Genomic DNA, 15,551 nt, shown 5'->3' with positions numbered 1-15,551 from the left:
AATGTGGAATCACAGGCTGAATGAAGGTGGGGGACCTCAGAGAAGCTCTCCATAGCTAGAAAGGCCATTTCATATAAGTGCTCAGAAGGAAGGAGACAGTAGATGAACAAGTGAAAAGGACTCAGATCCATGAGAACATTACGCTGGAATATGCTGGCTAGGAGTGCTTCTGCCCTTCTACCTCTGGCTGCTCGTTTCCGCATTTTTACACCATCCTTTGTATAACACAAACATTCAGGTAGTGGCATGGTGAGCTGGGCTGGAGAAATACTCTTAGGTCAAAATTACACCTGGGAAGGTGGTGGTGATGTTGAGGAGCTATTTTAACCCGAATCCGTTCCAAAGCCAAATTCCTCTAGAAGTGAAATGAGTTGCCAGAACAGGACTGGCAGGGCCCACTGGTTTTGGTAGTGGTTTTGGCTTAGGCTAAATAGTTCCTAGAATCCTTGTACCATGTTTGCTGCTGCTGTATTGTTGGAATGTGTCGTGGTTTAACCTGGCAGGCAGCCAAATACCACGCAGCCGCTCACTCACTCCCCCCGCCCCCCCAGTGGGACGGGGAGAGAATCGGAAGGGTAAGAGTGAGAAAAACTCGTGGGTTGAGATAAAGACAGTTTAATAGAACAGGGAAAAATAAGGGAAAATGATAATGATAATGATAAAATATACAAAATGAGTGATGCACAATGCAATTGCTCACCACCCGCGCTGACCGATAACCAAGTAGCGATCGGTACTTCCTGGATCACGCCTACCGTTCATGTACTGAGCATGACGTCACATGGTATGGAATACCCCATTGGCCAGCTGGGCTGGCTGTCCTGATTATGTTCCCTCCCACCTTGTGTACCTAGCTCAGTCAGTAGGCACGGGAGCTGTCCTTGGACTAGGAGGGCACTTAGCAACAACTGAAAACATCTCTGTGTTATCAACATTCTCCTCATACTAAATCCAAAACAGCACTAGGAAGAAATTTAACCCTATCCCAGCCGAAACTGGGACAGAATGGTTGGCCTGAGACACTGTCCAAGTCAGAGCTCTTACAACGAGGAGTATCGGTGTGCCACATGGGAAAATAGCCAAACCAAATCAGCAGGGTGCTGGTTTTGTATGTTTTTATTAGTAGTAAATCCAGTGAAGTAGATTATCCCTGTGGGTATGCACTAATCTGAAGACGAAATTCTCTTGATATCTGCAAGATACGCCATTTTGGCATACGAGCACTCGGAATTGCACACCAGGAGTACACTTTTGCCTTCTGTTGTTGTCACTAGCAAGTGAATCATCATGCATTCATAGAATAAAACCCTTAAATATAGATTTATTTTTAGGTCTACTATACTTTTACTTCTAATAAGACTTTATAGTATAAGTAATTTGTTAGTATAATTTATAAACATAATTATGCTTTAGTTTTATTGTAAAGATTTTACCATGAGAAGAGGCTACTCTGAATTTTTCCTGAAAAGTTTGTTATTTTAAAAAACATTAGTTTCTTTATAGAGGGCTTTTATTTTATTTTCAGTACACCAAGCTACCCACAATCTTTTCAAAAGGACTGGGAAGGATATCAGAAAATGTACCCTTATTCAGTTAATCCTGTCATCTTTATCAAGCTTCGTAGCTTGTTTATTTTGTGGGGATAAAGTTTATTTTCTGTTAGCAATGTTTTTCAGTTCATTTTCGTTTTCTGCCAAAGAGTAATTACAAAAAGATACTTCCCATGAGTTTAGTGGCCATTACTAATGATTCATGAATTACTCTTTTATTGGACACATACTGGTGCTAATGAATTCTGCATGCAGCGTAACCCTTAATGATACTGTTTTTCTTAGTCTAGTCATTTTTGCCTCCCACATTTTCCCAAGAGATGATAATGAAAAGAGTTGAAGGCACCTGAAGTTGTCTGAGTTGGAACTTAGCTGCCTGAGTCCAAAGCTATGGTCTTGAAACCCTTGCTAAACTACCAGACTCTACTTTCTGACCTTAAAGTGCTACTTCAATTTTTAGCCCATTTGTGTGTTCAGGAGAGGTTCATAGTTTCTGGCAGGGCAGAGTCTTACAACACTATTTATTTCATGCTTAAGCTTGACTGGGATCCAGGAATTTTACATTTCTGTACCAAAGTCCCTTACAACAAGCTTTCTCAAAGCATTGCTAATTCACATCACTGAGATCAGAGTCTTTATAAATCAGACATTCATCCATGAGCAGTTGTGCTTATTGTATATGATGCTGCTCATAGCTATTGTCCTGTTCTCTCTCTCATATAAATTCCATCTGTTTTTTATTTATTTGGTTTTACTGGTTTTCTTTCTTTAGCTGCTTGTCTCTAGGGATATATTTTCATGGCCAGACCATTTCTATATAGTACCCTTAGCTAGATATGGTTGGAGTCTCCTGACTCCACACAAATGATTGTGATAATGTTAGCAATTAAATATATGGAAGCAGAGACTCCACTCTTTTCTTTGGGAATAAACAACAGAGATTTGGCAGTGAGTGCTCCTGTGATCACAGGGAAAGGGTTTGTAGCTGCAGATCTACTGTGGCTTCCCCCTGAGCACAAAAATCAAGCTAATGAAAAGTCAGCACTTCTGTCATGAGTATGGCTGTTCTCAGAGTGCTAAGCTACCTGCTATTTGCAGAAACAGCATGGGCTTGTGGCAGATGAAGAAAAATTCTCCCTTTTGTAGTGTTATCACCTAATATTTCCCTTTTCTGTTTTCTGTGCCTAAAAACGCTGTAGGTATGGAAGTGTTCCCATCTTTCTGTGGCATACAGAACTCGGTGTCTATCAGATCACCTTAAGATTGCTTAGTAGAAGGCAAGCTTTAAGACCAAGACAAAGTCAAAGAAAAGTTCCAACAAATGGTTAAAATATAAGAAAAAAAACCAAAATGGAAATCAACAAAATGATCTATCAAATGTGACATTTTCTTCCCCAGCAGCAAGATTCTTTTGTAAGGTGGTGTTCACACGGGAAACAGATTTAGCAAATCTTGAATTTTCCTCTTGGGGCTGCTTTGGAGAATTGCCCCAAAAACTGAAGACACCAATTCACAAACAACAAATATCCATCTCCAAGGTATTTCCTTACAGATCTGGAAGAATCCTTCTGTCCCAGTATATATCCTGGAGTTAACTTAGGACCAGACCAGTCCTTTGCAGGGAAAATGAAGTGTTAAAAGTATCTTTTTCAAGTTTATTTTTTAACCGAAGGAAATCCATTGTTTTGCAACTTAAATTAGAAGATATAGAGTGTTAAGGAATTTACTGCTCAGTTTAGTGGTAGAATTCCTCTGTCTCCTCTTATGTGATTCAGTGAAAATGGGAATCTAGCACTGCCAAACTTGCTTCGCAGTACAAGTTTCATTTTTGTCTCTTGTTGGTTGGACCTCTCTGACACATCAACTCTCTGCTTTGTCTGTTCCCTTTGCTTCACACAGGTTGACTGGCTCTCCTCAAGCAGTAAAGCAGACAATGTAAAAAAAAAATCCTTTTTTAGTCGTGTAAAATGAATTACCCATTACATAAAATATTATACATATCAATGGCAAAACGTTCCAATAACTGTACAACTGCAAGTAGATTGTTTGCTTTGCAGAGGCTGTGTATACTGTATGAACGTACAGAAGATAGAACAGGCAGTGGAACACTGAAGCATCTTCTGCAATGACAAAGGAGCAGACATAATGTGTTAGGTTAACTACTCAAAGCTCCACTTGTGTCATTGCTACATTCTTTATAAATTGCATGTAACTAGGAATATTTCTGGTAAAAATACTTATTAACCCCTAATTTATAAATTAAACAAGTTTATCATTTTCTGGTTTGACCTCTGCCTTACGTTAAAAACGTTATACTTGCAGAACACAGATTTGACACAGATTTGAGACACGTTCTTTGTATAACATTATTATATATTGCCAGTGGAATGGGACCCTCTGCAACCCCAGAGGCAACACATACATCATCATGTTTTAAAGAAGTTTTAGAATTGCACTTTAGGCTCTTACAATTCCAGAGATGTTAAAGCACTTTATTTTGCAGAACATTCATAATGTCCCATTTAAACTGTGTGAAGCTGTGTTTTCATCTTCAAATTTAATAGAAAACTTACTACTATTTCATTTTAATGTTGCCTGTTTCAGTTTTCTTTGCGAGTTTGGTCTTTTTCTGGTGCTATCTATTCCCCTAAACATCATATTAAGTCTTTGCTACTGAATTGGTTAAAAAAGGGAAAAAAAGTCCATTTAAAGCTCTCAGGATGATCCGGATCAGCCTTTCCACCTTTTTTTCCAGTCACTTCACATCTAATCAAGTGTTCACTCGCTGAAATTGTTTTACAACAGGAGAGCATTTGGCCAAATTATTGAAGAGCTTACTTCCAGTTATTCACAATTACTTTTAGTTCATAGCAAGCCACCATCACTCACATATGCTTAACATTAAGAGCTGACTTTGTATAAAATTTGTATGAAAGTTACAGAATAGAATAACATTATGGTATGCTCTTAAATAGCCAATAGGTGGACTTCTCATAATTAACTTCCCTCTGACTGCACTTTGCTCCTGCTGTTCAGGATATGAAAATGTGTTATGCACTGACAAGATAAGTGAGGAGCTGTCTAGGAAGCCTAAGTTTATAGGCTTGTTAAAAGCTAAAGATCCTTAGTCAATCAAGCCAATGGTTTATGGGATGCTGATGGCTAATTTGGTGAATCAAAAAACCATAATGAATATATCAAATGAAATGTTATAATTTTGTGTGTGTTAGCAGTCAAGAATGTCAATATCCAATGGTTTTATTGTGATATAAATCACATTTTTAAGCCAAATAATCTGGAACGAAGAGAAATCCTTGTCTTTTAAATCAGAGTGCCTTGAAAGCTTTTGATTTCCTCAGTTTAGCGTCACCACAGGCATTCTGTTAAAGTTAATAATCTTTAATTTTTATATTATAATTCAGTGTATTGTAAGTGCAATGGGCTACTGCAGTACAGTTATAGACTTGGACATTTATAATAAAAAATTGTTTAGAAATGAACTTTCCAGTTTAGTTTACTTTAGAAATATAATTTCCAACTAACATGCAGGGTTGTTCAGTTACAGATATAAGTAGTGATGATACAAAACACATTATTTTATATTTAGCAGTCTTGCTTGCACATATTTATTTCAAATCTAGAAACCTCAGTCGTGGAGCAAGACCCAGTGTCTTGCCTACATACTCTGCAAACTGAGAAGAAAGAAATTATTCTGGTCCCCCAAAAGGTTGCAAGCTTACTCTCTCTTCCCTGGCTGTATCTTACTATCAGAGTGGGAATTTGGAGTAGTAACGCTCACAGTTTAGGGTAGTACAATAAGAGATTGGTTTCAGAAGTTCATACAAAACAGCATGCATATCGATGCTGATCTAAATTTTCCTTTAAAACTGGTGGAAATCTTATATGAACAAATTCTGTCAGAAATTTTCCAGCATTTCTGATTATAATTCAAGTACTGCAGGAATAGATTTTTTTTGTTTGTTTTGTTAGGTATTCTTGCACTTCTGAATGTGGTACCTTTGGTCAGAATTGAAAATGAAACGCAGACAATAAAACCCTGCCACTTATATGATCTGAAATGGCAGGTACATTCCTCCTTACGTGTTTCATATTTTGTCATATTTTTCCCCAAACAGATGATTTATAGGGTTTATTTACACTGGAATTGACACTTGCCAAACAATAATGATCCAGTTATCTGAATTCATAAAGATATAGATAAACCTGGGTAGTATGCAGAAATTGAGGGCAAGCAAGATGTACTTCTCAGTACTTGCAGGAATTAATTCTTAAAATTTTGCCTGGGGTTTGCTGTTTTCTGACTATTTTAGCTGGGCTTCCTTGGTTAACTACTTCTACATGATGGTTCTGTCTGTCCACCTCTAAGTCCCCCTCCACCCAACAACTTTTGAACCTGTTGGCTGCTAACAGCCATGGAGGTCTCAGAGCCGGGGTGTTCACACAGGCTTTGTGGGTTTTGAGAGCCGACATGAAGGCGGTTGTAACTCCAGCCACAGCTGTTCTGAAAGGCAACAGCCAGGCAGTTCCCGTGGACTGTCCGGCAAGCACATGCTTAGCACTGAGCTCGCCGGCGTGAGCGGTGCCAGTGGCCCAGCTAGTCTAGCACAAGGTAGCAGAAGAGCTGGATCATAATCCAAGTGCAGCGGATTCGCGGGGTGTAGCTTCTTTAGTTCCCCTGGTTGTGGAACGTCTTGTGTTCTTTGCTTCACATGCCTTTGTATTTTCACACTTCAAATTGGACTTTTTCCTAACAATTTTAGTTTTGAATGTTTTCTTTCAAAACAGAGTTTATTTTTTCTTATTATTCATATTATTTTGAGATACAGAGACTAGAGTTGTAATTGAGGTTGTATTAACAAATTATTAATAAAGAAATAGTAGGAACCAGGCCCTGCATCAGGTAGTTATATAGGAAAGTTAGAAAGCCAAAGGAGGAGTAAAATGAGAAGACTTAGTGGAACTTGCCTAAAGCCCGTGGTGAGCATAGGCTTTCAAATTCTCTGTTCATTTTCCTTTCCCTTGGAGTACACTGTCTCTGATTTAACCTTTTTTATCTGTGAAATAAGCCACCTTTGCTTTGCCTGTTTCATAATGCCTTCTAAGGAAGTTTTACTGTGGAAGAATGCTTTTCTGCTGCAATGCTAACTTATCCTCCACCTTGATAAGGCAGTCCAACCAAAAGTTACATTCATATTATAAATTACATTTTGAAAAATATAGTGGTGAAACAATTATTTAAAACAGAGAAGAGGAATTGTTCTCTAAGCAGAATTAAACTGTTAAAGCAAAGATATTGTGGACAATGGGGACATTACAAAAAATTTTACTCCACCTCAAAGGAAACGGAACAAAAAACGATCTGGTTCAAGTGCCAAACTACTTTTTCATTTTTAAATTATTTATTGCCCCCAATGTTCCAAACAATTATATCAACAATTAAAACTTTACCTAACATGGCATTTCTTTCTCAGTGCTTCAATCTATATTTCACTAGGAGTACACGCATAACCCTTTGAAATGCACAGAACAACTAAATGACATTGTGTCTCTCTTTCAGCAACCAAGTTCTAGTGAATTCTGACCCCTGAACTGTACTCGAGCAACCACTTCAGCCAAAAAGATCCTGTGACACTGCTGGACAAAATGTCAATCAATGTAAAATTAACAGCTGAGCTGAGAGTGTCAAATCTTTGTAGCTGTGTCACTGCAATGTTTAGGAAACAGCAATCTTGGGAAGAAATATTCAAGAAGGGACAGAAACTGTCCACTTTATGCACTCTTGCATGGTCCTGTGTTATCTGGGCCACAGTTAGCGTGCAGTGAAAAACAAAATATAGTTTTATTTAAAAAGTGAAACAAATTAATTGTTAAGTGGGGAAACTCATGGTGAACACTCCAGTTCCTTTGTTTAATAAGGCATTTTTCTGGTTTTAATTGTAATTTGCATGTCTGCTTTGTAATACTTGAAAACAATCCAAGGTACATCAAATGTTATTTTAGCATCCCTTCTGCCCAACCCCCCCTCAATTTCTCCAGTTGTGAGAAAGATTTTTTGAAAAATATCCCCACCTTGCTAATCCTGGAAAAACCTTCTGTTAAAGAAGCTATTTTTGGCAGATGAAGTTGGGCCTAAGCAAGCAAAATAATAAATACTACAACAATTTGTTAAATATCAAGTCTTGTTCAGCCCTCAGAATGATACAAATATTTATCTGCTGGATATAAAGGGCAATACACCTTGGACAAGTTGTGAGTTGTTACAACCTATGAATTATTTCAGATCTGATTTTCAAACATATATGAACACTTCTGCTCAGGGCCATCATCTGTAACTGTGGCTGTGCTAAACTTCAGACATGTTTTAACTTCAGAGAAGTTCCTTGACAGTTGAAATAACCGAAGAGCCACAGTTGCTAATCTTGTTGGTAACCTGTGGTATAGCCATAGCAGGTTGCAGCTGTGATTTTGGATTACGTATGTTGTGGAGGGACAAAATTATTTCATCATCATGAGACACAGGTGCCAGTGGAGTGGCCAATGTGAGTGGGCAGTAGGAGGTGGGCGGGAGGGCAAGATAGATGGCAAAATGGATTTATATCTGTCTGTAAGGTCACTGCCTTTCTGGATAATACAGGCATAAGATCAGTAATTTGCAAAAGTATGAAATGTCTCTAGGGGAGGAGTATCACAGGACTAATGCCCTGTTTTACTTTTTTCTGTTCCTGTTAGTGATAACAGGCAAAGGAACATGGAATTTGGACACTCCCATTATAAAGACAGAAGGCTAATGCTGCTTCTTAAGAAGGAGGCAGCATGGTACAATTAGCATTTGGACAGTGAGGTCATCGTTAAGAGGGCAGAGATGCATGCAGATTTTAGAGGGTGACATCAAGTATCATCTGACATTTGAAACTCAGAAAGTCAGAAGCTGAAGATCTGAGCAAGGGATAGTGCTCTTACGAAGCACCTTGTCGATCCTGTAGAGATACTAGTTTCATATTAGCTGTGACAGTGACCTTCTTGACTTCACATGATTTCTTTCATTGTAAGACCTGGTTTAAATATGGCTTTGTGACCTATTATTTGAGGTCTTTGCATAACATATATCCAGGTTGCAAATCTTTGCAGTCTTGGACCACAAACATCCTACTGATGCCAGTAGGAGTTTAAAGTCCTGGGTCAGACTCCAGCTCGTTACAGAACATGGAGGACATAGAAAGAAAGCAGTTTGACACATCACATATAGTAATGAGACATCTGTCTTGTCACCTAAGACTACAGTTTACCAGGTAAACAAATAAGATATTCACCAGAGATGCGTGTATGTCCCGTAAGAGTTGAATGGGTGCAGAGATCCCATCCCTCTCTGAGTATGAAGACCTTTTTGTCCTTCCCTCATTTGTTTCTTCCTTTATTTAATTGATTTCTCCTTTGAAGTGAGATTTGAATAGATAAAGCAATGGCCAGACAAATACTATATTTTGCTGCCCTCTCATTTTCAGAAACTAAACTATACAGATAACGGACTAACCAACCAGTATGGCCATTGTACTTCTGAAAAATCTGGCTGTTGTAGAAACAGCCTTTTAAATTTGATCAAGCAGATAAATGAAGGAGGAGCATCAAATTACATTTTGTTTGGTTCAGTTGTCTATAGAGAAAACAACTTCTTGCAATTCAAGTAAATTCTTACATGAATTTTTTAATCAGGCTTCACTAACTTTATCCTTTCCATCTCTTTTGTCTCTTTTCTTTCCTTCTCCATGCTTAAAGTGCACCATTGAGTTTGCTTCCCTCCTCCATCCCTCCACTTTTCTGTTGTTTCTTCCTATCTTTGTTGTTCATATTGCCTTTTACCTTGTTTTCTTTGCTCATTTTCCCCCTCAGAGATTCTCATTCTTTGGAATATTTATTCCACATCATGAACAAGAAATTAAGTGAAACAGGATCACTGAAGTCAGAGTGTATTGCACTGCAGAAACTGGGCAGGTTGTAAAATCAATAATCTTTTTCTTTTCCTTCCTGTTCCTTTCCTATTTCCTTTACCTTCTTCCTATTGTATTCTACACTTTCCTTTCCTTCTGACTCCCATCATTACCACAGTAGTATTTCCCCATCTGCAAAGAGAACCAGGCAGCATAAGCAGGCTCCTTTGCTGGACAGAAGATAAAGGAGGAGATAAAATCTTTGCAATAAATACCTTCAAAATGGCTTGAAAGCTTTAGATTTGATTGGCTTGGCTTGTGGTACAAGACAATATAGCTTGACAGCTCTGACAGCCCTCATGAACATAGACAGTCAGCCAGTCTATCTCCTACGTTCTGTTCTTTATTATTTGCCATCCATAAACCTTCTGTTATTTGAAATGAAAGTTTGACTGAGATATCTTAAATCCATTCAAACAGAGCTAGCAGAGAATATAAATAACGTATCAGATGTGAAAATAACAATGATTCCGCCCCTCTCTTTCTTGCCTGTCATCTTGCAGTGGAGAAAGTGGTTCTGGGAAGACTGAAGCCTGCAAACAGATAGTGAAGCACCTCGCTTGCAGAGCCAGCTGCAGCAGAAATACCTTTGATACAAAGATAAAACATGTAAGTAGCATTCTGATCACTGAGTAGAACAAAGCAAAAATCTGGCCCTTTGGATAGGCAAAGACATTTGAACTGTAAGGAAAAAGGCATCTGCTATGCAGAAGTTCATAAAGGATTTGTTTTCACCATTGAAGTCAAAGGAGGTTTCTTTCCCTGAATTGACCTGAATGGGAACAGGATTAAGCTCCTATTAATGTGATGAGGGGAAACCAAAGAGTGGAGGCCAGTTTTGTTTCTATGTGTTTTGGTGACTCCGGAAAGCAGTGTTTCAGTGAATAGGAAACATTTGTGTGATAAGGTAGTCTCCTAAATGTGTACTGATTGCCTTCAGTAAGTAAACAAATTTATCTGTATGGTTATGGTGATGCTTCTCTAGACAGTATAAGAAGTGCTGAGGCATCTGAAGTAATAATATATAAAACAGAAACTGGAAAGTTGCAGGAAAACTGCAAGGACCAAACAAAGTTATATGGCCCGGTATTTGTATACTAAATACATTTATGAAATAGGCAAGAGTTCTGAATATTTGCTCAGTCATATTTAATTCCCACAGCAGAACCAAATTCTGCCCAACACATAACATGAAATCATGAGAAACTGCTTCACGTCAGATGAATTTGTCTCCTTTCTAGTACATTGTAAATATAAAGTTTTCGTTTGACTGAACATTGCAACTCATGTTTCATTATTACAGCTGTAACACTACTATAAAGGCTCATACTGACATCTTAAATTATGCTGAACCCTAGATTGCCAATTCAAATTCTTTCAAAAAATTGCCTTTCCGGATGAAACTTCTCATCTGAGATCCCAGCTCAGAGACAGATTTACATGAAATGTTTTAGCACAGTCTGCATTGTCATAACTCAGTTCTGAGTTTCATGCTTTAAAAAAAATATGTTTAGACTCTTTCACCCACTCTGGTGAACTTCCTGTACAGCACTTACAGTCAACCCAAGATACTTTTTTTTTTAGCTTTCACTCACCGCATGCATGATATCCAATAGAACTCTAGAATCGGTCATTGTGGGTTTTTTAAATAACATCACATGCATCATTCAAAACACACTGCTTTCTTCCTGAATTATGCATGATTCAGTCCAGAAAGATGATTAAATAGTGTCACAAGTACAGCTGACACTAAGAGACAACCTACAAATCAGGATTATTGGGATGTGGGAAAGGCTACAGATACACTGGTTCATATTTTGTACATTCCAGCTGATAAGGTAATAAAAATCCTATGGATTTTGGGTGGATTTTAGAAAACAGTGTTGCATTTGTGTTTTTTGAAGACATTAAAAAAGCCTGATGACACTGAAAACACTACAGCTGAATAAGCTGTAGCTTTACTTCGTGTAGTCATACAATTGCCATGTTAAAATGTTTTTCACAGTGTTATCTGATTCATTGTTGATGTTCCTAAACTGACACATTTAATCTAGGTTTCACATGACAATGTTAAGAATACCCTTGTTATTTTTTCACTTTTTTGATTTAAATTTTAAAGTCTAGTGTTGCAATAATACCATTCTATAGGGGCAGTACACTTTTACTGTATTTTAAACCCAGGAGCCTCGCTTGACCTGCTGTTCACAAACAGAGCAGAACTGGTGGGAGATGTGGTAGTCGGAGGCCGGCTTAGACAGGTGCACTCTTCGCTGGGTAAAAAACTGGCTGGACGGCCGAGCCCAGAGAGTTGTGGTGAACGGAGTTAAAACCAGTTGGCGGCCGGTCACGAGCGGTGTTCCCCAGGGCTCAGTTTTGGGGCTGGTCCTGTTCAATATCTTTATCAACGATCTGGATGAGGGGATCGAGTGCTCCCTCAGTAAGTTTGCAGATGACACCAAGTTGGGCGGGAGGGTTGATCTGCTCGAGGGTAGGAAGGCTCTGCAGAGGGACCTGGACAAGCTGGATCGATGGGCCAAGGCCAACTGTATGAGGTTCAACAAGGCCAAGTGCCGGGTCCTGCACTTCGGCCACAACAACCCCAGGCAACGCTACAGGCTTGGGGAAGAGTGGCTGGAAAGCTGCCCAGAGGAAAAGGACCTTGGGGTGCTGGTTGACAGCTGGCTGAACATGAGCCGGCAGTGTGCCCAGGTGGCCAAGAAGGCCAATGGCATCCTGGCCTGTATCAGAAATAGTGTGGCCAGCAGGAGCAGGGAGGTGATCGTGCCCCCGTACTCGGCACTGGTGAGGCCGCACCTCAAATACTGTGTTCAGTTTTGGGCCCCTCCCTACAAGAAGGACGTTGAGGTGCTGGAGCATGTCCAGAGAAAGGCAATGAAGCTGGTGAAGGGCCTGGAGCACAAGTCTTCTGAGGAGCGGCTGAGGGAACTGGGGTTGTTTAGCCTGGAGAAGAGGAGGCTGAGGGGAGACCTCATCGCGCTCTACAACTACCTGAAAGGAGGTTGTAGCAAGGTGGGTGTTGGTCTCTTCTCCCAAGTAACTGGCGATAGGACGAGAGGAAATGGCCTCAAGTTGCGCCAAGGGAGGTTTAGATTGGACATTAGGAAAAATTTCTTTACTGAAAGAGTGATCAGGCCTTGGAACAGGCTGCCCAGGGAAGTGGTTGAGTCACCATCCCTGGAAGTATTTAAAAGACGTGTAGATGAGGCGCTTAGGGACATGATGTAGTGGGCATGGTGGTGTTGGGTTGACGGTTGGACTTGATGATCTTAGAGGTCTTTTCCAACCTTAATGATTCTATGATTCTATGATTCTATAGATGTGGCCATATGTGTCAATGAGCCTTAGTCAATGAGGGCAGACGAGAATCATCACATATGAAGAAAAATGAGTTGCCATTTGTTTATAGAAAGATCTTTTGTAACTAGCTTAGATGGGACACCTGACTTCAGACAGTGGATGTAGATATAGCAGATCCTACCCATGGGGAATCAAGTAGAGATTCTGGTTTAGTTGCCTTTTAAGATGCTTTAATGAACACAATAGCCTGAATTCATTCCTGCTGCAGTTATGCATAGCACCATTAAAGTTAATAAAGATGCACAGGTTAAACCAAGTGCTGAATTAGCCTAATGAACAAATACATCCCAAACAATGCTACTGGAGTGGAATCAAAACTAGGCTGACTAGTTTTCTGCTGCCACCTACTGCACAAATAACTGGTTTAATTAATAATTCTGAAGGATCTTATTTTTAGAGCTTCTGTCTTTTTGATTGGAGCCACATGTTATCTGTGCGACTCCACAGCCCTCTTCCCTCCTACCTCTCCCCATCTAGGTCATCCAGCTTCAGCAAACCATGGTTATATTAGAACAATAGTGTATTGAGGCCACGTTGCAATCAATTTCTTAGGATGCAAAAGAGGAAAGTGCTGAAGGGAATACATTTAGTGTAAGAAAGAAACTAACTATACACAAAAAAGGTAAATACAGAGAAAACGTGGAATAAAGATGGCACATTTAATACTTTTTATTATTTTTAAATTTTTAATCTTTTAAAAATAATTACTGTGACCATGAAGATGAAACATGGAAATACATTAGTGAGAGATGCCTTAAAAAAGTCAGAATCTATTTTTTTCCTCACTTTTTCACTAGTATAATGCTGAAGTAATTCTATTTGAAAACAGTAATTTATGCCATTTCTGGCATCATATAAAGCTTGTAAATTCCTTTGGCTGGTTATTAGTATTGACTGACTGTAACTTTACAAGCATAGCTGCTTTCAAAGATTCTAATCTTTTTGCTAAGCATGCCATCTCTGGACATTGGGCTCCACTTGTATCCAAACTACCTGTAAGGACACAGCTCAGGTGTGAGCCGTTGTCTTCCCCTTCCATTTACAATTTCCACTATTCTGACAGCACTTTTTTTTTGTCTTTTGAGCTATCTTACTTTAATTTCTAGTTAGAAAAAAACTTTCAAGGAATTTGTTAAATTCCAAGCTGAAAAACGGTCTTTTTTTTTTTTCCAGTTATTGATCACAAACCAACCTCACTGACGTTTATTGAAATATCTTCCTGTTTATTTCCTCTCTTATTGCTTCTTTACCATTGTCTTGCAGGTAAACTGTATCTTGGAGGCCTTTGGACATGCTAAGACACCCTTGAATGATTTTTCCAGCTGTTTTATAAAATATTTTGAGCTACAGTTTTGTGAGAAGAAAAAAACATTAATTGCAGGTAAGTATCATTTAATCTGTTTATTTTGATATCACCCACAGACTAGTAGATCAGGGATCCCAGTGATGCCATACACAGAGTTAGGCATCAATGGCCTTAAAGTATGGGAAAGAGGCAAGGGGGTTTTACGGAGTGTCAGAGGAACACGTTTAATAGCATGTGAATTCATAGCTTGTCAAGAGTGGTGCGTAGTACGAAGAGGCAGAGCCCTGTTCTGTGCAACCACTAGGTGGCAGGGAAAGACAAGGAAAAAAATTACCACCACCGATTCCTCTTACATTTCCCAGGAATCCCACTTCCCTTTATGCCCGAGATTAACAAACTGTGACAGCTGTGTGTCACTTTACTGTAAAATAAAAGTAACAGATTAATTTTTGCATTTGTATTTAATATTGTATTGGGTATTTTAAGTGTCCCCTAAATAAGTGATAAACTCATCTGTTTAGGGCAAACAAAATGCAAGCATACTCTGTAATACTGAAATTAGAAGTAATTTATTACAGCTTTGAGCTTCTTCTGAAGGAACTAGGAATCACACTGATATTTATTCTCGTTAGAGGTAAGATAGTGTGGAATTTGTGCCTGCCTTCAGAGTAAGTGGGAGTCTGCTAATCCCCAGTAAGCGTTCATTGGTGAAAAAAAAATGAATATTGGGCAAAACTTCAGTTTGATTCTGAAAACTCTGACCTTCGGAGTCAGTCAGAGAGAGGTTTCATTTCTGGTCTGCATAGGTCATCATAAAGTTACTCTGTGCTAAAGCGAGAGGTGGGTGCAGAAATAACTGTACACGGTTAGTTTCCTACTTGCGCTAATCTTCCTGGATGGAAAAGCTGTGTGGCAAGACACATTTTGATCCAAGTAAGTTAGATTCCATGGGATAAACATTTCCAAAACTACTCATTTTTTATCATTTTAAATGTGTTTATGCTTTCAGAAGAGTTTCCTAAAAATATTTTTTGGAAATATTTCGTGGTGGGAATTACAATTAATTTTCTTGAAAGAGTTCACTGTACCCTAGCAAATACGATAGTTTCTTCAGTGAAAATGTCACTGCATTGGAAATTGCTATCACTTATTTTCTCGCTTGTTTTACAATAAATATAGGATATTTGTAAAGAAAATGTAAAACTGAAAAGTGTGATTTTTTTTTTTTCATTTACGAGCTGTGGGAGGCATATAAAGAAAGTGACAATAAACATTAGAATGGACTAAACAGCATCTGAATTGGGCTTGTAA

General features: G+C 38.8%; 1 protein-coding gene across 1 annotated transcript in view; it reads left to right on the top strand.

The window, feature by feature from the left end:
* The window catches only part of MYO16 (myosin XVI), a 304,717-nt gene that overhangs the window by 130,983 nt on the left and 158,183 nt on the right, over nt 1–15,551 (top strand). Inside the window, exons 13-14 of the mRNA XM_075137449.1 lie at nt 10,060–10,165; nt 14,198–14,315. Coding sequence (XP_074993550.1) covers nt 10,060–10,165; nt 14,198–14,315 — 224 coding nt within the window. The remainder of the gene's footprint in view (nt 1–10,059; nt 10,166–14,197; nt 14,316–15,551) is intronic.

The sequence above is a fragment of the Calonectris borealis genome, chromosome 1 (genome assembly GCF_964195595.1).
Source record: "Calonectris borealis chromosome 1, bCalBor7.hap1.2, whole genome shotgun sequence".
NCBI lineage: Eukaryota > Metazoa > Chordata > Aves > Procellariiformes > Procellariidae > Calonectris > Calonectris borealis.
The sequence above is the reverse complement of the archived record's forward strand: the minus strand, read 5'-3'. Positions and strand labels throughout refer to the sequence as shown.